General features: G+C 35.1%; 1 protein-coding gene across 5 annotated transcripts in view; it reads left to right on the top strand.

Moving 5' to 3' along the window:
- Positions 1-24,805, top strand: part of SKIC3 (SKI3 subunit of superkiller complex) — a 166,820-nt gene that overhangs the window by 77,271 nt on the left and 64,744 nt on the right. For 3 of the 5 annotated variants that reach the window (XM_025866792.2, XM_073888263.1, XM_025866791.2), the window contains 15 exons: positions 2,576-2,740; positions 4,124-4,214; positions 6,261-6,404; positions 7,627-7,718; positions 8,167-8,242; positions 8,793-8,933; positions 11,162-11,260; positions 11,369-11,477; positions 18,178-18,318; positions 19,876-19,977; positions 20,806-20,945; positions 22,286-22,372; positions 22,637-22,740; positions 23,208-23,334; positions 24,396-24,575. In XM_025866792.2, the coding sequence (XP_025722577.1) occupies positions 4,125-4,214; positions 6,261-6,404; positions 7,627-7,718; positions 8,167-8,242; positions 8,793-8,933; positions 11,162-11,260; positions 11,369-11,477; positions 18,178-18,318; positions 19,876-19,977; positions 20,806-20,945; positions 22,286-22,372; positions 22,637-22,740; positions 23,208-23,334; positions 24,396-24,575 (1,632 nt within the window). In that variant the 5' untranslated portion in view covers positions 2,576-2,740; position 4,124. Of the gene's footprint in view, positions 1-565; positions 633-2,575; positions 2,741-4,123; positions 4,215-6,260; positions 6,405-7,626; positions 7,719-8,166; positions 8,243-8,792; positions 8,934-11,161; positions 11,261-11,368; positions 11,478-18,177; positions 18,319-19,875; positions 19,978-20,805; positions 20,946-22,285; positions 22,373-22,636; positions 22,741-23,207; positions 23,335-24,395; positions 24,576-24,805 lie in introns of all 5 variants that reach the window. The other 2 variants (XM_025866793.2, XM_025866790.2) reach the window with 1 other exon arrangement.

The following is a 24,805-nucleotide window of genomic DNA, read 5'->3' as shown; positions in this document are numbered from 1 at the left end:
AATTAGGATTATATCATGGAGAATTTGTGTTAATATTTCAGATGGTTATTTAGCTGGGTTTTTGACATTTAAAGAAAGTTTTCTCTATTTTCATTAGATTTTAAATTAATCTAGTTACATGATGTGGGCAACATTTTACATATTTATAATTCTTTTTATGGCTTAAAACAGGTTCACTTTAGTATAGTTAGGCTGCAAATAGGGAGTAAGTAAGTACTGTTGATTGTCCTTGATTCAAAACAAAGTACATAGACATAGTTGATACCCTTTTTGGCTCAGTTTTTTATACTGAAGTTCATGTATTTTGAGTTTCTGGAATGTTTTTTGAGAATTTTTCTGACTATTTATGGAAGTTCCTTTTATCACCTGAGGCTCTGCGAACACAGACCAATTCAGAAATTTTGGGAAAGAAAAAAAGATGAAAAATTGTACCTAATTATTTCTTGTGTTTTAAATTATGAATTGTGAAAATTAAACATGAATCTGATATGTTAAAAAATTCACAGAGTTTTGGGCTGTTTATCATGCTTTTTATGTTACCTGTCTCATACTTTACTTAATTTAGATGGATAATGGTTAAGGAACAATCTGAAATTCAATTCAAAAAGAAGATAGAAGATAATAGGTAAAAGGTAAGTGACTAGAATGTTAAATAATATGTGATCGGAGTCTGTTTTTACTTAGTCATTGTTTTTACCAGTTCATTTCAGAAGAAAGGTGTGATGGTGTAGGTTGTTATTGCCAGACTATAGGTCATCAAAAAACACCTTTAGACTTTTGTTATTAGATTTAAATGTACCATATTTTGCTTTCTGTAATTAACTTCCATTGTCATTATTGTTATTATATATTATTGTTGTTACTTTTGCTTTGTGGAGTCTTTGTATCTGCACAGTGGAGTGTAGCTTAAGGTTCTGTAGCTTTAGCTGGGGTGTGTAGGACATAGTAATTCAGCCACCTACATTTGTTATTTTTGAGATTTGTCATTTTGGAATGTGTCACTTTCTAACTTTTTTTAAGTGCAGTTGTTGCTACTATTTATGCTTGATATGTTGAATAAAAACCCTTTTAGCTTGGTAGTAGAAACCCTTTCCCTGAGTTGAAAATCTGTGAAGTGAATGCTCTTATTGAATTAGAATGATTTGAGATTGAGAAGAAAAAAAGTAGGAGAGATTATCAAGGGAAAGTGGGTGGAGCTATGGAAGAATATTAAAGACACTTGTAAAAGAGCTAGGTTTTTCTTAGAAATGTTGGAAATACTTGCAGTAGAAGGAAGTGTCCCAAATAGAGGTGTTTCATTTTTCTTCATTCGTTTTTGCTCTATGAAAGGAAGTGAGTTTGATGATACCTAATAGGTTAGTACTTAGGAAAGCTGTGTTTAGAAAATGAATGAATGAGCCTCTCTCTTCTCTACTCCATCTCCCAAAAATAGGAAGAAGTTTTTAGGGCTAGAAAGGGGCAGATTATTTTGTCTTTTCAAAAATTAGTTAATCCCCTAAAACTGATCTATGTCTATCTGTCTATATTGTCTATATCTGTATCTGTATATTTCTCACTGTATAAATGTTAGGCGAAGAGAGAGGGCCTCAGTGCTAGCATGTTATGCTAAATGCCAAATCAAATGAAGAAGGAATAGGAAGATTAACATAACATGATAAAATAAAATTTAAAAATTAATAAAAAAAAAAAGAAGAAGGAATAGGAAGAGAAGAATAGAAAATCCCCCTGCAGTAAGGGTAATTGTCATTACATATGGAGACATACAGGGATATGGAAGGGTGTTGAACATTAGTTGGTTACCAAGGGAAGAATGGAGTTTGTCTAATGTGGTCTTTAAAAATACCTTATGTAGAGGCATTTAACAGCTCTGTTTTTGCTGCTATATTTAAGTCTACACTTGTCTGTGTGTCTGACTTTTAAGGTCTTCCTGTAGTCTAGTGTTGTACTTTATCCAGTGAGCCTCATTTTCTTCTGTTCTTCAGCAAGTCCCTTCTGCTCCACTGAGCCCACTTTTCTCATTGTGTCCTCCACATACCACGTTCATTCCTATTTCTCTGACTTAGCCAATGCAATTACTTCTAACTGGAACAGTTGTCCTTCTTCCCTCCATTCTTAAATCCTGTCTTCTTTTGGTATCCCTTCATTACTTCACACCACACTTCTTTCCTTCTTTAAACTCCTCTTCCAGTTGTACTCATTATCCTTAGTTCAGCGTTTGATTCTCTAATTACTCCTATGTCTTAGGTTTGGTTTAGATTATATTCTTTAGAGCAGGAGGCTTCTTTTCTATTTCTTTTATGTCCTATGCAGTGCATGGCTTGGGGGTTGCATGTAGGGTTGGTGGTGTCTGGTTCTGCCTTGTTTGAATGTGCTTCCACTCAAATGCTAGGTGATAGAAGAGATGGTGATCTTTCTCTTTGCAAAGTTGAATTCTTCTGTTTGTTTTTGCTTGATCTTATCTTGGAACTGTTTTTGTTCTTTTTTAACTTAATTTTTTCCCCTTAGATGTCTCTTTTTATCCCTTTCTATTGATCCAGATTAGTTGTTAATCATCACTGATTTCTCTTCTTTTTAGTCTGCAGATTTATTTACCCAAGATAACTTTGGTGTGAGAAAATTTAACGTGAAATCATCGCTGAAATTTGTTGCCTGTTCCAGTCAAAGTTTGTAGGCTACAAAAAAAAAAAAAAAAAAAAATCCTGAAGTTTGCACTTATAAATTTATACCAAGATAATTTCAGGTGAGAGAACTATTGCTAAAATAAGAGCATATGAACTATGCAGGTTTAATTGTATAATTAATGTAACTAAGCAAAAAGTTACTTTTCTGCCTATTTAAGGAATCTGATTGTAGCTCCAAATAAACTGATTTTATATGTCAATTTTCATATTATTTTGAATCTAACATTTGAGTCAGAAGGCTTGTTTTTTTTGTTTTGTTTTATTTCCCTGCTTTCTTAAGCTTCTTTGATCTGCACTTGTACCTCAGCCTCTTTGGGTATAAAGGATGTCAGTACACCATGTCAACAAGCCATCTTCTTGGTTCATTTTGCATGAACATCTGCGGTCTATAATGGATTACTGTTTACCCGGCTTTGTTTCCTGATGAGATTAGAATTGTCAAAAAATACAGGTGTTTCTTTTTTTCAGCATTGAGTTGTGATTGAATTTGACTTATTTACTAGTAAATCAGAATAAATTGTTTACTGGTAAATCAAAATAAGTTGTAAAACCTTAAGATATGTTAGTTTATTTAAAATTAAATTAACATAGCTTACATTTAAATGAAGAAACAGTTTGTCTGCCAGTTGAAGTATCTTTTTATGGTTGAAATTAGTGCATAATCCTGTAGCATAATCACCACCTTCATTTAAGTGTAAAAATTGCATTTATTTCTCTTCAAAGACTATATTGCTATATCTCGACAGTGACCCTTACTGTGAAGAAAGTTAGTATCCTGATTTATATTTTATAGAAACCAGCATTAAAACAGAATGCTTTCTAATGCTCTTAGGTCAAAGTTACTGCAGTTAATTTGTGTTAGTGTTTTTACTTTGTGATTTGTGCTTATTCTACTAAAACTTCTTACTGCAGAATTGGATTGAGATTGATAGTGTTTTGGGTCCTGGTCCATTAGATCATCTGTGTTTTAGCTACTATATGAAGAATGAGTATAACTCAAATACAGCTGACTTTCAACAAATATTTATTAATGTATACGATTTGTTAGAACTAGGTACTGGCCATACAGCAGTTCACAACAACAACCACAGACAGAAATCCCTGCCTACATGGCACTTACATGCTAGTGGGTTTAGGGAACAGATAATAAAATAAGTAAAATATATAGTGCATAAGATGGTAAGTGTTAGGGAGGGGCTAAGGGGATATTGTGTGATTGGGTGTGAGGGGAGGAAGGGTTGAAATTTTAAGTAGCGTGGCCAGCCAAGGTTTCACTGAGCAAGTGACATTTGAGTAAAAATCTGAAGAGGTGAGAGAATACACTACAGGGACCTTAAGAGTGGAAAGATTGTTCCCGATAAAAGGCATTACATGTGCGTTTTTCAGATAGTTAAGTTTGTTGGTATTATTGTAGGTTCACTCAGGCTTTTTATTTTCCACAGAATGTCCAGCAAGGAAGTAAAGACTGCTCTAAAAAGTGCCAGAGATGCAATCAGAAACAAAGAATACAAAGAGGCTTTGAAACATTGTAAGGTAACTGATATATTTTTTTATTCCACAGTAAAAGTATGTTACCTATTTACAAGCATTATGGATTTGTAATATGTGTATCATTTATTGTCTAAACTTAACAAAAGTGGTTCAGTTGTTTAGTAGACGATTAGAGTGGTTTTTTTTTTTAAGATTTTATTTATTTATTTGACAGAGAGAGACAGTGAGAGCAGGAACACAAGCAGGGGGAGTGGGAGAGGGAGAAGCAGGCTTCCCGCTGAGCAGGGAGCCCAATGTGGGACTCGATCCCAGGACCCTGGGATCATGACCTGAGCCGAAGGCAGACGCTTAGCGACTGAGCCACCCAGGCTAGGATAAACTACATTGTATATACACACATATACTATATATGTGACTCAAAGTCACACTCTCAAAACCTGAATATCTCTTAGGTATCTTTTGATGTTTTGTATTATGGAGCACTACTGTATCATAAGTTTTCATTCTTTAATAGTATGTTGACAGTGTAATTCTATTTGGTTTGTGAATGGGGGACTCAAGATTCTAAATCTCCTCTGTAAGGTACTGAGGGGAATGAACCTGTCCGGAGGGAGAAACTGAATGTGCAGGAGAGAGAGTGTAGTGTAGGAGTAAGAGAGGATGGGATCCTGAGCTCCAGAGAGGGGTCTTTGATACTTTTTCCATCTTAGCAGGGGGAAAGATAGGTGTAAATCCATATACTATCAGATTTCTAGGTTTGGGGGTAGGAAGAGAGGAATGTTCCCCTCTGATATTTTCCTAGTAAAGTATAAGCTGAGAGTGGAAGAAGAGCTGTGTAGGATATTTGAGATGAAAGAAGGTATGTAGTAGTTGTTATTTAACTTACTAGTTTGGATTGAAGGGATTGCCAGGCCCTAATGAATGTCCATTTGAAGTTTCATGTTATTGAAGTGAAATCACTGAACTGAGTTGTGTAGTTTCTCCCTCATGCCCAGCTTCTCAAGCTTAGAAGTGGGCATGCTGGGGTTCAAGTGTGGATGTTGAGAATGATGATGGGGAAGAGAGGCAGAGGAGTTGAGGATGTTTGCCTGGGAGAGAGGACAGTGATGGGTCAATGGAGTCTGAGCTGGGAAAGGAGGGATGAGACTTGAGAAGTGGAGCGATAGTCGAATAACGGGGGGCGTCAACTAATTGGACCTATTAGAGGTTAAAAAATTGTCAGCTTTAGTAGTTACCTTGTTGTTAATATTTTGGGAGACTATTGTTGGATAGAATGGAATTTGTGCTATAGAATGGTGAAAGATTGCTGGAAGTGTCATGGGGATGCATATAAACACAATAATCTGTCTCAGCTCGTGGAAGTATTCTTATTTTCTCTAGAATATGTAAAATCTTAAGAGCTAATTTCATTTTAGCTACTAGTTTTGTTTTCTGTCACTAGAACATCTTTGTTTTCTGTTTCAAACTTTTTACTTTAGCAAGTAGCTGTTCTTTCTGAAAGCAGTAGCTCTACATATAATTTTTATTCTCATTGATAGGTGGTATTTAAACATCCATTGCCACTATTTATTTTTGAACATATTTGGTATAGTCACATTGGGGTCAGTCTACCTTCCTACCCTGTTATTTTGATGAAAAATCTGTATGGTGGTGGGAAGTGTTATCATAGTGAAGGAAAATGTGGGTGTTGGATAGGGTGAAACGATATGGAAAACAGTTTTGTGAGTTGACTGGTGGCAGTGTGGAGTGGAGGCAGGCAAGATGGTTGGGTGGTATGAATAGTCTTAATCTTCTTTTTGTACATAGTATTTTCAAGGAGCGTGGGGAGGCATTTGATGGAGGCATCAGCATTGCTTGGGCAGCTTTTAAAAAACATGCATCATGTTTTAGACTCCTTACAATTACTGATCCAGTTCAGCTCCTTCTCTCCTTGAGGAAACCGAAGACCAGAGAGGTTGAGTGGCTTTCTTAAGATCGCCCAGTTAGTGGTAGATCCATATTTCCTGACACTCAAGTTGACAGTCTTTTAGTTGTTTGTTATTAGCTTCCAAAATTTAATGACCTGTTCTTTTAATTTTTTTTAATCAGACAGTGTTAAAACAAGAGAAAAATAACTATAATGCCTGGGTTTTTATTGGTGTTGCTGCAGCTGAGTTAGAACAACCTGATCAGGCCCAGGGTGCCTATAAGAAAGCTGCTGAACTAGAACCAGACCAATTACTGGCTTGGCAGGTATGTAGAAATTTTTTTTCCCATATTATGGTAAAGAATTTTTTGCCCCATTTTTAAAAATATAGGTAGCAGCTTTTTAAAAAAGCATTTAAACCTTTACCTCACAGAAGAAAAAATTTTAAATTTATTGGTCTTCTAAACCTGAATGTTAGTTCAAAAAAAAATGCCAATGATGCTATTTAGCATTATTTGACATCCAACCCAATGGATTATTTCCAAAGGTGAAGATTGGAATTGAAATATGATTATATAAATCTCTAATTTAATTATGTGTGCATATGAAAGACTTACCAAGGATATTCTTTATGCTTATTCAAGGGAAAAGAAATGTATATTAATCTGTTTTCTAAAGGTAAAATAAAAAAATTTGCAAACCTATATATTTGAGTACAAGTGAAATTCTTTTTTCTTATTTTATGTTCTTCATGTTTTTTGTTGGCTTCTCCAACTTTTTCATATTTATAAGTTTGTTTCATATCTCAATCACATCTTAGAAACTGATTAATAGTAGGTAGTAGGCTTGGGAGAACATGAACCTGTTTGTATCACATTTATGTGAACAAGAACGTGAGGGGGGTATCTGGTAACACAGAGAGACGCCTACTTTTAGTATGTATTGATTGATTTAAGATACCTGATCTTTCTTTGAAGCAAAGATGACAGGTTCCACAAATTACTTGGATTTTTTAATTTTGACCATATAAAAGTAGTGTCATATAGTAATGTCTTAAGAGTTAAGATTAGAGAGAGAGTGCCTGTACGCATGCAGCATGCACGCGTGGGGAGGGGCAGAGGGAGAGGGAGAGAGAATTCTCAGGCTGACTCCCTGCTGTGCACGGAGCTTGACTCAGGGCTTGATCCCAAGACCTTAAGATCATGACCTGAGCTGAAATCAAGAGTTGTACGCTTAACTGACTGAACCACCTAGATGCCTACTTCAAATATATTTTCAGAAGTAAAGAGAATGGTATAATGAGCTCCTTTGGCTATCACCTAGCTTCAATAAAAATCCACATATGGCCAGTATTTTTTCATCTATACTTTCATCTACTTTCTCCTACCCCTAATTATTTGGAGGCAAATCCCAGACATATTATTTTATTTGTAAATTACAATTTTCTTTATCATAAATAATCTTTATAGATCGTCGCTTTATTTAGTAAAATGAATGTGAGAGCATTAAACTTTTTAGAAGAATAATCTCTACTGTTTCCTGTTTTAGGGGTTAGCAAGCTTGTATGAGAAATGTAATCACATAAATGCTAAGGATGACTTACCTGGTGTTTACCAGAAGCTCCTGGATCTTTATGAAAGGTGATCATTGTATGGGGAAAGGCCAGTGTCTTTAAAAGCTTTAATTCAAATAATTTAAATAATTCAAATAATTTAAAACTTACACAGAAGTACTCCAAACATTTACTGGGAATTGAGAAGCATTTTTCTTTCATACCATTGTTACAGAATCTTTTGATTGTGATTGAAACAGAATCAAAACACTATTAGTAAGAGGATTGACTAATTTGGGAACTTTGATAGAATTTTCAGTTAATATAATGGAAGATATTATTTCTTAAACCTTTTCTTTTTTAATGAGAGGCTTATTTTATAAAATTTTCCTGTGGTATGAAAGAGGATATGTTCTAATTTAAAATAGTACCTGACAGTAGTATTATTGGGATATTTTAATGTTAGTATCTTAAGCCCTTGGTTGTTTTCATTAATCGATTCAAAATCCCCTTTTTTTTTAATTTTTTATTCTAAGTGTTGACAAACAGAAGTGGTGCGATGTCTGTAAGAAACTTGTGGATCTATATTACCAAGAAAAGAAACACATAGAGGTTGGTTAATGATTTGCTGGGGTAGTAGACTTCTTTTACTAAAGGCATTATTAGAAGAAAGCTTTCATTTAGCTTAAGGGAAAATTAAAAAAAATTAATATGTAAGTATGGTGTTAAAAGAATATAGAGAGATATTACAAATAATAGTGTTTTGAAACTAAATTAAAATTCAAGTTTTAGTTATTCTAACTTCCAAACCTTTTTGCAACTGGGCAGGGATAAATAAAATAAGTAAAAGCATCATCTGTAGAATTTAGTGATGCATTTGTGGTGCATCCATAGCTGATGCTATGAGTTACAAGGATTGGGGTATGTAGCCATTATTCCTGTTTCCACTCTGGTATCTTAGTTGTACTTCTAATATAGGGGCTGTGTGGATTTGCCCAGTCACCTATTTCTTGGGGAATTCATAATAGATGAAGTTCTGTGCTTTTGCTATTTTTACGTATTAGCAAATGAAAAATATTTTTATTTGTAGATTTTATATTTTTAATTGGCATTTTTGATATTTAAGATTAATTAAAAAACATTTAAATCTCCTTCTTGATAGGTGGCCCGAACATGGCACAAACTGATAAAGACACGGCAGGAGGAAGGTGCAGACAACCAAGAGCTTCATCAGCTATGGAGGAAATTGACTCAGTTGCTGGCTGAGAGTACTGAGGATCAAAATAATGAGACCCAGCAATTGGTATTGACCCCTTTATTCCCTACAGTTTGTGTCATGAAGATTAATCATTTAATTGAATTTAGCAAATGGAAACATAATGGTGTAAAATAAGAAAGTACCATACGTCAAAATTGATATTTTATAAGTGTTCAGTTTTAAATTCAGAGAGGTTCTTGCTGATACAGTCAAAATTACTGGCCTGCAGTCTCGTATTAAGTCTGGACAGAGTGGACTTGGTGTTCAGGGTATCACAGTTTACTTCCTTGTGTTCATAAGAATCCACAGTAAATCAGTTACTTAATCACCGTGAAAAAGAAACTGTGAAATTGGCTTTCACAAAACTGCTGTAATTTCTATAAAGTTGTACTTACTTAAAGGTTTGTTTAAAAGTGTGTTTCTTTATGTTTATGAAGAAAGAGTACTAAATTACTTTGAGGTTTAACAACTCAGTATTTTGTTTAAAGTATTTAGGGTACTTATGTCTAGAAATATTCCATTTTAGTGTATAGATTTTGAAGCAATGGAAAAGAATTTTTATAAAGAGACTAAAACAGTCCATTGATTTTGAACTGTAATTGGAAAAATCTCCATTCTACTTTTTTATATTTGTTAAGCTTAAAAGTAAACTTAATTTCTTATTATCGTACATAGCCATCAGTGTATACTTGTGAAATTTGAATGGACTTTTTAAATGTAAGCAATTATAGACTGAATATAGGATGAGAAGTTCATTTCTTTGTATGTTTGTTCATTTACTCCTTAATCCTTTTTTCAGAATATATTTATTTTATAAAGAATCTACTATATATGTCAGGCAGTGTCCTAAATGCTGGAGATAAAAATAGAAGACTATAATTTGCATTTGTTTGTGTGTTGGTTTATCTGTGTATAGATTTAGTTGTGGGAAAAAATTGAGGAGTGACAAACTTAGATGATCTGTGAACTTCTCTTAAATCATATCTTCATATTATGGCTTCATTATGGCTTTCCTTGAAAAACTATAGGTTACCAAAATATCAAACATACACCAAATACCAAAATAAGTAAAATCGTTTTTTTCTTGAATTTATCTGTACTATGCTCCTCCATGAAAGAGAACTAATTATGCTTGTCATCCTTTTAAGAATTGATGTTTAACTGTTAAATAGGATAAGAGGATTTCGGGGTGGGGTTATTTTCATCTTGAATTCTAATGATAATTTTGCTTATTTAAGTGTGTTCAGAAAAAAATGTTATCACCTGTTTTCCAAAAGGATTAATTGCATTACTTTTTTTTGAAACCTCTTGTGCTAAACTGTATAAGTTAGACTTCCCTTTTTGCAAGACTATTAACTTTATCAGAGGAGTAAAATTTTCCCTATTTATGTAGACTTTATACCATACTTCACAAAGAAATTTGGAGGTAGTGAACAGTGTTGAGACTTTTTCATTTAAGTCATGGAGGGGCTCATGGGTGGCTCAGTCATTTAAACATATGACTTTTGATCTCAGCTAAGGTCTTGATATCAGGGTCATGAGTTCATGTCCCACTGGGCGTGGAGCCTACTTTAAAAAATAAAAATAAAAAAGTAAAGTCATGGAAATTCATTTAAAAAAAAGGTGGAACTTATGTAACTATATGAATGGTATCCTTTAAAGTGCTTGATCTGGATTCTAGTATTGTTCTTGCTCAAAACATATTTAGAAAGCTTCTTATGGAATTTTCTTCAAAGTCATTTAGTAATACTGGATAAGAAGTGATTTTATTATAGTTCAGTCATAGTTCTGGTTTTCTTTTGACATAAGTATAACTTTACAAATTTATTTAAGATTGAAGATTTGTGACCATTGAAAATGTTCCAAGGAACATACTGGTGATTTCAGTAGAGATGTTTTAAAAATGATCTGAATAGTTGCAGTTACACTGGTATATAAAGAAGACTATACCTCTCCAGTTGACTACTTTATAGGGAACAGCAAGCACTTAAAGAATGTTTTGTTAAATTCATGATGCTAATTTATATTTATCCCTCATTAGTTCAGTGCAGTCTCCTGGCCAGGTGGAGTTAGACATATTCTAAAACTTGCATAGACATTTTTTTTCCTCATTGAAATTGTCAGGGCCAGAAGATATAGGAAAATATGAGACAATAAAATACATTTGCAGTTCGTTAGTTGAGGTGGTATATTGTATGAGTCTTCTACCTTCAACTGTTTATTACATTTGTCATTTCACTATGCTAACAATGATAGCTTTTTTGTTTGTTCAGCTTTTAACTGCTTTTGAGAATGCACTGGACTTATCAGATAAGATTCCTAGTGAAGATCACCAAGTACTTTATAGACATTTCATTCACTGTTTATCCAAAGTAAGTTGATTTTAAAAATCTCTAATGTGACTTTTATATTCTAATTAGGAAAGTATTCACAAGCGTATTTTACTATGACTTAGTTTATTTTACTTTTATATTTTCAAGTTTCCTCATGAGACTGCTAGATTGAAGAAAGCCTGTGAAGGAATGATAAACATCTATCCCACTGTACAATATCCACTAGAAGTGCTTTGTTTGCATTTAATTGAATCAGGTAATTTCTTCCCTATTATATTGTGTGTTCTAGAAGTGTATGAACATGTGGGAGTGTTGCTGCTATCAATCAAAAATTGTTTCAGTGCTTACCCTGTGTAAGGTATTGTTTGAATATTTCTGGACGTAAAAGGAAGTACAGTGTGTTGTCTTTGTGCACATGAAGAGGCTAATAAATGTAGGAGAGTATAATGATACAAAGGAATTATGAACTACTGAGTTCATTGTTGATCAGTGAAGTCTTTCGGAAGGTGGGAGTTGAAGTGAGTCTTAAATTTTCCATAGAAATCCGATATATAGGAGGAGGTGAAAAGTACTCTAGATGGCATGAGCAGAAGTATGGAGCTAGGTTGCAATTTTTAGGAATACTAAAATAGTTTTATTTGCTCTAGTGGAAGGAAACTAAGATAGATTTTGGTTGAGTAGATTGGACTATATTGCCTAGGGCTATGAATGTCATACATTCTCAGCGCTGATGTTTTAGTGTCACAAGTACATGGTTATAGATGTTATAATACTATAAAGTAATGAAGCTTGTGTATGATCTCCTTTTTTAATGAAATAGAGAAGATTCAAGTCATAGAGTATGTCTTAGCTTATGCCTCGTGCTCTTCTTTTTTTTTTTTTTAAAGATTTTTATTTATTTATTTGACAGAGAGAGACAGAGCGAGAGAGGAAACACAAGCAGGGGGAGTGGGAGAGGGAGAAGCAGGCTTCCCGCTGAGCAGGGAGCCCGATGCGGGGCTAGATCCCAAGACCCTGGGATCATGACCTGAGCCGAAGGCAGACGCTTAAGGACTGAGCCACCCAGGCGCCCCTCGTGCTCTTCTTTGTTTCCTTTCTTGGGGTGGGGGAGAGAGAGCTGATGATAGCCAACATGCTGGAAGTTGCAGGAACCCGTGCCTGCGGATGTCTCGTGCCCAGGGCTGGTGTTCAGTCAGTTTACAGGTTGACCCAGTGGGTTTTCACACCAGCCTCTGTCCTGTTTGTCGGTATCTGTGCTGAATAGATTTTTACATAATTTAACCGTCATTCCTGTCTGTGCCTGTATTCAGCTGATGAGCAAAGTTCACAGAAATCAGTCACTGAAATAGAAATAACAGTACCAGCACCAATGTGTCAGTGATTATAAAATTTGCATAGTTTTACTAATTTAATTGTTTTCATTTTGTTGCTAAATGAGTATACACCTGGGAGTGCTTTGTATGTGAATGACCATCACAGGTGTCATTATAGAAGAATTGTTGAAAACTAGTGATAGAGGTAACTGAGGGAAAATGCCTTTTGAAAGAGTATCATCGCATCTATCTTGGCTCTCCCCACTTCAACTTTCCCTTGTAAGTCCTACTTGTATTCCCCAACCACCCCCCCGCCGCCCCGTTGTCTGAATTAAAATTCAGAACTATTATCTTAAGTGTTGTATTTCTTTGGTGAAAAGTAAGTGATCCCCTTTGCTTTAGCTGAGTCAGAGATGGACTTGTAAGAGTACTTTTCACTAATGTGAGAGAAGAAATGTTGTAGTGAATCAATTTATGAAGTATAAAGTCAAACTAATAATATATGTGGGATAGATTGTATAGAAGGTAGACTAGATTGGGTAGACTAAATGATCTTGAGAATGAATGAACTGGGACTATGATAGGGGCAATAGAAAGTAACAGGTGAATGAAAAAAATAGATTTGTTAAGCTATAAAGGGAGGGAGAAAATAATTTTACTTTTAGCTCTCTTGAAAAGTTGGCCTAATGTGGAATGATCATCTGTAAGAAAGTTGAGTTGTGGAGAGGACAGGTTAATGGACATTCAGAGGGAAATGCCCATCTGGCTTGCAGATGAGAGATCAATCCTAAGGCTAGACATAAGGTTTGGAAATCACCAAAGTGAAGTGGAGTGGATGACTTCAGAGGATGACTAAAGAGCAAAAAGCTGAAAACTATGTCTTGGGTGGTGCTGGCTGGCTTGAAGGGAAAGGGAGGGAAAGAGAAAAGTAGAAAACAGAAGCAGAGAGGTCCGACAGGAAGTTGGTAGAACACGATGTGAAGCAACAGAGAAGGCAAGAAAGAACATTTCAGAAAGGAGATCTGTACTGAAGATTGAGCAACTAACTTTATGATTAGGAGGTTTTTATTTAGGGCTATCTTTTCCCACCAAAGTGATTGAATTGAAACTTAGATTTCAATGGTTGGAAAAGAGTAGGAAGAAGTGGTTAGCAGATATTAAAAGAAATAGTCTAGGGATTTGGCTGACTACATTTGAGAGGAGGAGGAAGCATGCAAAGGGGTTGGTAAACTTTTAGAGGAGCAGGAGAAGAATTGCGGTAGTGTTGCCTGGGAGGAGAGGTTCAGGAAGAGAGGGCTAGTTAACATTGTGAACTTTGCTTTGAGGTCAAGGAGGAGGAGACATAGCAAGAGACTTTCAATATGAGGAGCATGCTTGTGAATTTTTGTGTTTTTTTTCCCCCCCATTGACAGGGAACAGTTCCAGAATTCACCTAGTTTCTTTAAATTTTAACATGAGTCCTAATACATTTCCAAGATAAGTGGGCTGATTTTGTAATTGGTCTCTGGTACCCATTCCTCCACCCTTTTTCTGCTATTACAATTGCTACTGAGAAACCAGTGGCTGCTGTTCACCCTCTTTTTCTCTATTTTCTTTTGGCTATTAATGATTTGTACTATTCCCTCATTCTTTTTTTTTTTATTTTTTTATTGTTATGTTAATCACCATATATTACATCATTAGTTTTTGGTGCTATTCCCTCATTCTTGACCTTGTCACATGCCAAATGACGCAAGAGAATACTTGAAATTTCTTTTTGATGACTGATTGAATGCTTTTTCAATAAGTACATGTATGCCTATAACGTGGATTTGTGAAATAAGCATGGCCCCTATATTAAAAAAAAAACCAAAATTATAGAAGAAATTAAATCAACAAAGTCTATAGAGTTGTGCACATAAATTCAGTATTTGACAAAGTGTTCTAGAATAAAGAGATAGCAAGTGGTTATGCTGAATGATTAGAGAGTGTGTTGGTTTATATGAAAAAAAAAAATCATTCCTGGAGAGGTTATTTTGCAGAATTGAAAGAAGGAAAGGCTTATATTCCTGGTAAAGGGGAGTGAGTAGGTGGATATTTACATACATGGTACACCAAGGAAGAGTTTTTTCTCTGTAGAATCATTGGTTGTGAGAATCTGTGGGATGGAGCCATTCAGGCTTAGGTACTTTCTAAGGTAAAGCATTATTCTGGGGGTAAACGTTTAATAGTTAATGCCAGACAGTAGGAAGCTGTGCTTAATGATTTCTTGTTTTCTTTTCATTGCTCCTCTAAACCAAACTTTCTGTGTATGAAGAACTTCTGAAACTATAAGGTATTTAAAGGCTGACCTATCCTCCCCCAGCGTGCTTTAGTATCTGCGGAATTTGTTACTTCACAGCAATTAATCACTGGGTTCTCTTCCACTGGGGACAAATGTGTTTCATTCTCTTTTGTCCTCTGCATGTTGAGACTTGAAGATTCATTTGCAAAATGATTCAGTTTATAAAGCTTCACATGACAAGTAGTGAATAGCTTTCACAGTTGTCAGCTGATGAAATGTTATTTCATGCTAAATGACCTTTTCGGTTTATTTTATTTTGCTTTATAGTTGAAATAGGGGAGGATAAGAAAGCTTGGATCTTCACATTTAAACATGAAAGAGCTTAAGATTTTGTGCTCTGGAAATATTAGAAAATTCAGATGAAAATAAAGAAATGAATACATGCCATTTTGTTTTTTTTTCCCAAGCTACGTTTATTTAAAAGAAAAATTCTATAGTAGTGATCAATTTCTTTGTGATGTCAGCAATTAATTAGTTATTTTTAAAAGTCACCTTTTTGTGTGTGTGGTAAAGCTTAGGAAACAGAATTCTTATAGGTATTATTTGGCATCTACCCTGAATCTCTTCAGAACGCCTTTTATTCTTAGAGATTTAGCATTCATCAGCCCCAAATCTAGCTTGCCTTATTGAGAAATAAAAATAATATTGTCAAATTTGTTTTAAAGTTGTTAAGCCTGGAATCTTAGACTCTTTTAAATGTTAAAAAGAGCGGATAAGTTAAAGAAATGATTTTCTATTCAGAAAGAAATCAAGTGTATTCCCTCTCTGTTTCTATCCTCCACATATTATTTAGCTAGTATTCTCAGCAAGAGTTAGTATGGAGAAGAGGATTAAGAGCTGAAGCTTTGGAATATCCCTTGTCTCTACAAAGCATCAGTGATGTTGTTACTACTGTTGATAGTTTTTGGGAACACCAGAGGAGATTCCTCTAAGTGTCATTTGTTCTTGGTCATACGTAGAGAGTATGTTTCCCAAGGGCTAGAACATAGTCTCCCTAAATCTCTTGGTTTCTGTAATTGTGCTCCCAGATATTAAGGAAGATTTATCTTATTTAGAAGTTTTTCATGTTCATCTTAGCCTTTTACAAACAGTTTTCATCTGCCTACCCACATTTTGTTTACTTGTGTACGTTTTTAGGTACCATGCATATGGATAATCATTGGGATGATGCATGATTGGCTTTTCTTTCCATCACAGGTGTGTTTTTTATAATAAGGGCAGTTTATGTAGCCAAGGTACTCTCATGAATTACGTTTCTATGGAGTAAGATAGTTTTGACTGGGATGGCTAGAAATTGAAGGTAAAATTTTAATAGCCGTTTTACTTTCTTTTTTAGAATGGTGATTTTTAATTTTCCGTAGTAATTCTCAGCCATTACTTATTAACAGACTAAGCCTTTTGGTACATTAATTCGTAATGGTATTCTTAAAGGATCATTACAGTATTTAATGGATGCCTAATGTGTACAGGATACCATACTAGTTCCTACCCTCCAGAAGTTACTGTTGAGCTATAGAGGTAGCAACTGTAGTATATATATAAGACTGACAGTAAAGGTGGTATATGGTGTTGGTAAATACTATAGGCCTGTGGTTCTAAAGTATGGTCTCTGAACTTGTAGCATCAGTATCACCTGAGAACTTGTTAGAAGTGCCAGCTTTTAGGTCTAACATTGAAATCAGAAACTTTGAGGGGCGGGGCGTTAGCATTCTCCAGGTGATTCTGATGTCTAGATAATACCACTGGTTGAAAAGGGGAGGGAAAAAAAACCCACTGGTTTGCTTGGGAGGAGGAATGTGTATGAAACTAGGTACGTCTGCTTTTGGAAATTACATTTATGGAACCATAGTGAGAAGAGGTTTAGACAGAAGGAAATTCATGTCTAGAAGGATAATAATAGCTGGCTCAGGTCTTTTTTATTGGATAACTAAAAAAGTAGTATTTCTTCCACTTTGTTTTCATATCTCACCAAACAGTATTGAAGTTTTAATTCTTTAGCCGTTAAGAATTTTTTGAATTTTTGGTACTAACTTGGACTTCTAAATCAATGTATAATATCATGGATTATGGTGTGTATATGGTTTTGAAAAATTTGAAATATATAAAATAAATGGTAACATGCCAGGGGTTTATCTTTGACATCTGAGACTGATAGAGTGACTCCACATGTGGTCTGGGGGCATACGTTTTATATAGATAGTAAAGCATCAAGCTGCTTTTTCAAACAAATTATTATTTTTTTTCAAAGATTTTTATTTATTTGTCAGGGAGAGAGGGAGGGGGAGAGAGAGAGCACAAGCACAGGGAGTGTGGCAGGCAGAGGGAGAAGCAGACTCCCCGCTGAGCAAGGAGCCCGACGTGGGACTCGATCCCAGGAGCCTGGGATCATAACCTGAGCCGAAGGCAGAGGCTTAACCGACTGAGCCACCCAGGCATTCCTCAAACAAACTATTTTTATTTGTTCCCCATATTTATTGCTTCAAGTTGTAGTTTGTCTTAGTTTTTAAGAATTTTCTTATATGGTTAAGCAATTTATTGAAGTGCTGAGTACTCTTCACAGTTTATTCTCAAAGCAGAAATCATATTTTCTGCTTGTTTTTATGCTTTTCTGGGAATGGAAATCCTGAGATGGAGCTTGGAAAAAATGGAAATATAACAAAATAAATAGTGTTTTCTAAACTAAATTATTTTACCAAAATAAATTTGGAACAAATGTAGGCATTGGATGACTATTACATAGATTTAACCATTAACTTATATAGGAAAAGAAAGTTTTTGAAAGAAGGCAGAAATGTACTGCTGAACTTGTAAACCTAAGAAAAATGTGACTAAGTTTTTGTATAGTATCTTCACAAATAGTCTGTCTTTTAGTCGTAGGATTCTGGAAGAATCCACTCGATTTGGCATCCTGGCTGGCACATGTCTAGCAGCACATGGTTGCCCAAGGAGAGAGATTAGTGAAGTTACTGTGGAATAGGAAAAGGAGAGCTGGCAAGCGGGAGGCTGTGTGTCCTAGCGTAGTAGCAAGTAGGAGTAGGTTTCTTGTTTGAAACCCTTGAGTATGACTTCAGGTTCAGTTTACCCCCATACTGCAGTGGGTAAAGTGGTTTCTACTTCCAATATTTAAGAAGATGAAGAAGCATAATTTTTTTAATGATATGTTAATATTTTTTGGTATTGTTGGTCTATTTAAGTTTTGAATTCCTGGAGTCAGGATATGGTGGAGGATGTGTAAGACAGCATTTGAGCTTGAAGTATGTATGTTTTGGCAATTGGAAATTTGGAGTATGTATGCTAATAACTTTTCTTTTTAATTCCAGGCAGTCTTACTGATGAAGGACAGCAGTATTTTTCCAGACTAGTGGAAATGGATTCCAAAAGTGGTCCAGGCTTCATTGGTTTAGGCATTAAAGCATTACAAGACAAAAAGTATGAAGATGCTGTTAGGAACCTAACAGAAGGTAAGTGTACAATGTAGAGCATGTAATATGAGGTATAGTTGTAACCAAACTCAGGGGTATCACTGCTTGGGGTGCATTAAATTGAACACAACCCAAGGAAGTGTTGAAACAACATTTCCAAGTAAGTAATGGCAAGTAAGAAGACAGGGAAATAGCCCGTAAGGCAGTGTCTTCCTGTGGGGTTAGTACAGGAAACTTTTATTCAGTGCATTAGGGGGCAGGGGTAGAGAGCTGGTGTGTACATTAAGAAACTTAATATATACATATTCTCTTCCCCTGCTTAAAACCTTCCATGGGTTTTCAGCTGCCCTTAGGATAACATGGAAACTCTTCGCAAGGTTTGCAACCCTCCCGAGTCTGATTTCTTGCCCTTTCCTGCTCCCATGCTTCATTTTCAAATATAATGAGTCCATATGCTATTAATTAGGCACTTTGGTTGAGCTACAGATGCCTAGCATGTCAGCATGCTAGTGCATACAATGTACGTTCCAAAAATGGCCGAAAACCCCATCCATAGCAATAAATCTTAGTATTATAATGAGCTAACGGTAACTTCAGGATCACTCAGATGGGCTTTGATATAGGCCCTCAGCTCCAAAGTGTCTCAGACTGGCTCATGCAAGAGGCTATCCTAGCAGGTTCCTGGGTAGGCTCTGCTGGTTGTGTGAAACAGAACACATTCCTTCCCTTCCCTTTTTGTCCCTTCCCTTCTCTTCTGCTCATAACTTTCAGCCCTCTAATCTGAATAATTCCTCCTTATATCCTAGCTAACATAGTCAATAGGCAGTTATCTTTGGGCCTTTCTTTGAGGAATGTGTATTTAAAATAGAAGTGAAAAAATATACACTCTAGCGTCTGCTTAGGTCTGGATTCCAACTCTGCCACTCACTAATTTCAAGACCTTGAGAAAAGTAATTAATTCTCTGTCTCAATGTTTTCATTTGTAAAATAAGTATAATTATATAGATATATATATATGTATTCCCCCCCATCCTTAGGAATCTTTACCTTAGTTTTGTTAGGTATGATGTTTCAGGATGAACTTGTATTCACATAGATATCTGAATAACAAATACAAGCTTAGGGCGGGAAGAGCATTTCAAGCCAAGAGGTGAAATAGCCTGAGACTGAGAGCACAGCTGGAATTCATGGCAGTTCAACAAGATGTAAGAGTCAAGAGAGGAGACTGGAGAGGGGCCTTGCACCCTTTGTGAAGGAGTTTGCGTGTTATCCTAAGGGCAGCCAGGAACTTGTGGAAGGTTTTAAGCAGGGGAGTTTCATAACTCCATTTGTATTTGTACAGCTATTCTGTCTACAGTGTAGAGAATGAATTGGAGTGGGTGGCAAGCCCCTGCAGTGATCTGGGATAAAGATGGTGGAAATGGGAGCTGAAGTAGTGGTGGTAGAGAAATGATTGGGGCGTGGAATCAGTGTTCTGAATAATTATATATGAGCAACAAGGGAAAGAAGGGATCTGATTTGGGGAGTAGATGGTGTTGCCATTTTTCTTGGTAGTCATAGAAAGCTTGGATTTTGTGATTGCTTTTTTCCTTTTAGGGTTAAAGGAAAGCCCTCTGTGCACAACTGGATGGTATCATCTGGCAGAAGCCCAAGTTAAAATGCATAGACCTAAGGAAGCTGTTCTTTCATGCAATCAAGGTATTCCTGACATCTGTAAGGGTGGCCAACCCTATATCTTTTCATATTAAAGGAGAAAAAGATAGTGATTTAAAGAAATTTATATGCTTTATTTTGTATTTTAAGTTACTAATTTAAATTTCATTGAGGTGGTTAAGTAATGCCAAGTGTATATGCATGTAGTGTGTTTTCTTTTAAACTAACAATGAGTGTTTTTCAAAGGATCCCTGCATTTGGAATTTTGACAGTCAGTTTAGGCTTGTGTGGAGGTGCTCTGTCTTTTAACAGGGAAGTTTCTGGTGCGTCCAGGACTTCAGGAATTTTTGATTCCTCTGATATAAATAAGAGAAGTCTTAGGCATATGGAGCCTATTTGAATGTGATCAGATGGGTCACATGAGGGGATAGGAAATCATAAGAGTGGTTCACTGCTCTTGACCTAGCTGGTAGCCTAGCCTCTGTAGTTGAGAAACAGTTCACCCTGGTCCATTTGAATTCAACTTACTTTCCCTCAGTATCCCTCATTTGCTAGGTTTTTTACTGATGCTTTGGCTAACCTTTGTTACATAGCAGATATAGATAGCCATTGTATTTCGGGATGTTCATGTTATGTTACGTAAAGATAGAGATTTTAAATTTAGGTCTGTTTTGTTTTTTTTTTTTTTAAATGCAGAGATTTCCATAAAGAATTCAGGGAAGAATTTATATTTGGCTCTGAATTATTCTTCATGTATATTATTTTGGCAATTTATTCTTATTGTATCTCCAATTTATTATTTATCACCGTTCACAAGAAGAAAAAAATGAAGTAATATGGTTGTCTTCATTCAGATGTCCTTAATTTTGTCAGCTCTGAAGAACATAGATAATCTTGGTGTGTCTGGTGGCAGTCTTCATCAGAAGAATCTTTGTCTCCGTTTGAAAGCAGAGGCTTTGATTAAACTCTCAGATTATGAATCTTCAGTGGAAGCAATTTGTACTCTTGATCAGGTAGTCTTACCAGGTTTTTCCCTTCAACTTAATTTTTTCCAGTCAACCAGGCATCAACCACTCTCTCCTTACAAGTATTTGCTTTTAAACAGATTTTGCATTAGAGATATGAATTCACCACATCTGCATTTTCTAAATCATTCACGCACTTGGAAACTACTGAAGTTATTTGCCTTTTGGTTAAGTACTTACAATATTCTTCATATGATGCAATTTCTTTCTTTAGTCTTGTTCTTATTCTCCTTTTCTCTTTTTGCCCTCTTAGGCTATTACTACTTAATTATTATTAATTTGGGATTCTAAATTTTTCCTTCAATAAAGAGTTCATAGATTATTGATAAGAACAATGAAGGACACAGTAGCTTCATAGTAGACAGTATTGTTTATTTGTTTTTCAGTTTAATAAAACAGAAGGAGATTGATATTTAAGAAGGAATCCTGTTTCTTAATGTTTTTGGTTCAAGCAATTTGAAAATCCCTGGCAAAAAAATAGTAAATTATGAATTATAACAACATGGTGCTTTTACAGATTTTTGTCAGATAAAGGCCATTTTTTTTAATCTAAAATTAAAATTATATCACTCAGTTTATTGTGGGGTTTTGAATTTTTTTAAAATATTGTTTTGTATATTTCAAAGGGCTTTGCATTTCATAATATTTCATTAAAATTAGAACAGTTGTCAGCATTCTTCAAGAACTAATATCTTAATTTCTTATTTTCTACTTGCCTTCTACCAGTAATGTATTTTGTGTGAATGCTTTGAGGAGGTCTTTCCAATTTTTTTTTTTTTTTTCCACACACACACAAAAAGAAAAGTTTCTTAGAGAGCTGATGAAGTCCAGGTCTGAAACAGAAAATGTATAGGATGAGCCCAGGACATCTTAGAATGCTAGAAAGCAAGGAAACTATCAAAGCCTACTAGAATTCTATTAGAAAGGCTTAGGAACTACCATGGACAGTACAATTATGTTATATAAAAATGAACTTTTTAGATATATATGCTAAAGTATCAGATGAAAAGTTATAATAGCTGGGATAATCTAAGCAGGAGTATAGTGAAATGGGTAGAGAGGTATGGATGAGAAAAGATTGATTTTGAATTAATAATTTAGAAGCTGGATAATGAGTACATGTGGGATTATTGTACTGTTCTAATTTTTTGAAATGTTTTTGAAATTTTCTCTAATAAAAAGGTTACAAAGAATGAATGTATTCATAGTGATAAAAATCAGGACCTGTATGTCTTTACTCCATGCTCTTTTATGGTCATTCCTTAATTAAAGTAAACATTGCTGTTCTGTGTTGAAAGAGACTTAATTTCTTTACAATTATTTTCTAGGTTTCTGATGCAAATAATATCCCAGGACTTTTGGTTCTTAAAAGCTTGGCCTATCTGAACAAAGGCTCATTAGATGAAGCTTCAAAGGTTGTTTTTTTTCATTCAAACTGGGAATTTTTTGGTGGGGTGGGGGAGGGGCAGAGGGAGAGGAGAGAGAATCTCAAGCAGGCCCACTCCCAGCACAGAGCCTGACATGGGGCTCCATCTCACAACCTTGAGGTCATGCCCTGAGCCGAAATCAAGAGTCAGATGCTTAAATAACTGAGGCACCTAGGTTCCCCAAATTGGGAATTTTTTTAAGCTACAAGTGACTTAATTTGGATAAAGAATTGACAGATATCTACTTTATAGATTATGGAAGACCTTCTCTCTTCTTACCCTGACCTAGCTGAAGTTCATGCCCTGGAGGCTTTAATTCATTTTACCAAAAAGGACTATCTACAAGCAGAGAAATGGTAAGAATATGTTTAGGTTGCTTATAGGTGTAGTCATATCTTAATTTATTATGTTTCTCAAAAATTCAAAATGAGTAGGTTTGATAAAGTTCTGTTTTGTATAAATTTGATCTGTGTAAGCGTTAGTATTTTTAAGAAATGTTTAACATGTAGCACAGTACCTGTAAGAAAATTCCATAATGGGTATGAAATTTAACTAGCTGATCATAATGGTCAGTGAGTAGATACAATGTTTGATGTGTCCTCCTAAATGCTTAGCACACTGGTAAAGCTAAAAGGCTGTTGTGTTTTTATAAGCTCCTCTTCAAATAGTATTTTTTTCTCATTATAATCTAAATTCTAAAGTAATAACTTATATCTGATTTAGCATCTTTGAATCACTTAAACTTTGACTCAACTAGGAGTTTCCTACATTGTGTGTGTGTGTGTGTGTTCTATGTATCTTTTTACTTCCTTTGCTGACTTAGTTTTCAGAGAGCTCTTGAGAAAGATGCTGAAGTTGCTGAATATCATTACCAACTTGGGTTAACATATTGGTTCATGGATGAAGAAACAAGAAAAGATAAAACAAAGGCTCTTACCCACTTTCTAAAGGTAAAACAAGTGCTACTGTTCAATACTTAGTTGAAATGGATTTGTAATAAAATCATAAATAATAATCATATAAGTTAGGCACTTACAATTACTGTTTTCTGAACTGTTTTTCTTTTTTTTTTAATTTATTTATTTTAGAGAGATAGTGAGAGCATAAGTGGGAGGGACAGAGGGAGAGGGTGAGAGAATTTAAGCAGGCTTCATACTCAGTGCAGAGCCCGATGTGGGGCTCCGTCTCACAACCATGAGATCTTGACCTGAGCCGAAACCAGGAGTCAGACGCTTAACCAGCTACGCCACCTAGGCACCCCTGAACTTTTTTTTGTTTTTGTTTTTGTTTTTTAACTGGACTTTTTATGGTGTTTCATCTCTTACACATTAGGTTTTGTGAGAATGTTATGTGGATTTTCAAGGAGAAAATAAAAAATGTAAAAGTTACTTATTTCAGAAACACACATTATAGAAGATGAGACATAATTATCTTTGGAGAAAAATATTGTTTTTAGGTAATTTCCACTGTAATGTGGGCATATATACTTCTAGATGTTTAATTTCTTATAGTTTATTTTATTTATTTAACGATTTTATTTATTTATTTGACATAGAGAGAGAGAGCACAAGTAGGCAGAGTAGCAGGCAGAGGGAGAGGGAGAAGTGGCTCGATCCCAGGACCCTGGGATCATGACCTGAGCCGAAGGCAGATGCTTAATGACTGAGCCACCCAGGCGCCCTGAATTTCTTATATTTAGATGTTAAAGATCTAAAAGTCTTACATGCTTATCTTGATGCATAAAAGAAGGTTAGTGTAATAATAACTCTAATTTCACATTTCTTTTTAACAAAGAAATAATATTTTTACACTTGTTTGCATTCTATAAGCAGTGACATCCAGCTTTCCTGTTGCTTTAAATCTTACATTAAGGGATGTGTTGGCATATTTTTGTATGTTTAACAAAAGTGTTCTATTTTTCTTTTAACCTGTGTACTTATCTTCTGTGTTTTTAAAAAGAACCTCACAGACAAACTTTAATATCGTGTTACTATCAATCTTTATCTCAAAGGCTGCCAGACTGGATACATACATGGGCAAAGTTTTCTGCTATTTAGGTCATTACTACAGAGATGTGGTAGGAGATAAAAACAGAGCCCGTGGCTGTTACAGGAAAGCTTTTGAGTTAGATGATACTGATGCTGAATCTGGAGCTGCGGCAGTTGACTTAAGTGTGGAACTTGAAGAGATGGTATGTCCAGTAACTTAAACACTTTTGCCTTTTTATCCTGGGTATAGAAATAGAAATATTTTTATATGTGTGTCCTTGAAAGTTTTTATTTTTTTTTTTCTTTGTAGATGCAATAGAAATATTTTTGCCACTGTTTATGGAGTAAATTTTCTTTTCATTGGCAGACATTACATTACTCATCACTTACTTTTGAAACTGTAGTTGAGTATATACCAGTGTAAGTTTAAAAA

This window comes from Callorhinus ursinus, unplaced genomic scaffold, assembly GCF_003265705.2.
Source record: "Callorhinus ursinus isolate GAN/ISIS: 27379988/994484 unplaced genomic scaffold, GSC_fseal_2.0 scaffold3, whole genome shotgun sequence".
Taxonomy (NCBI): Eukaryota; Metazoa; Chordata; class Mammalia; order Carnivora; family Otariidae; genus Callorhinus; species Callorhinus ursinus.
Note: the sequence above shows the minus strand (reverse complement) of the source record. Positions and strands in the feature narration are given on the sequence as shown.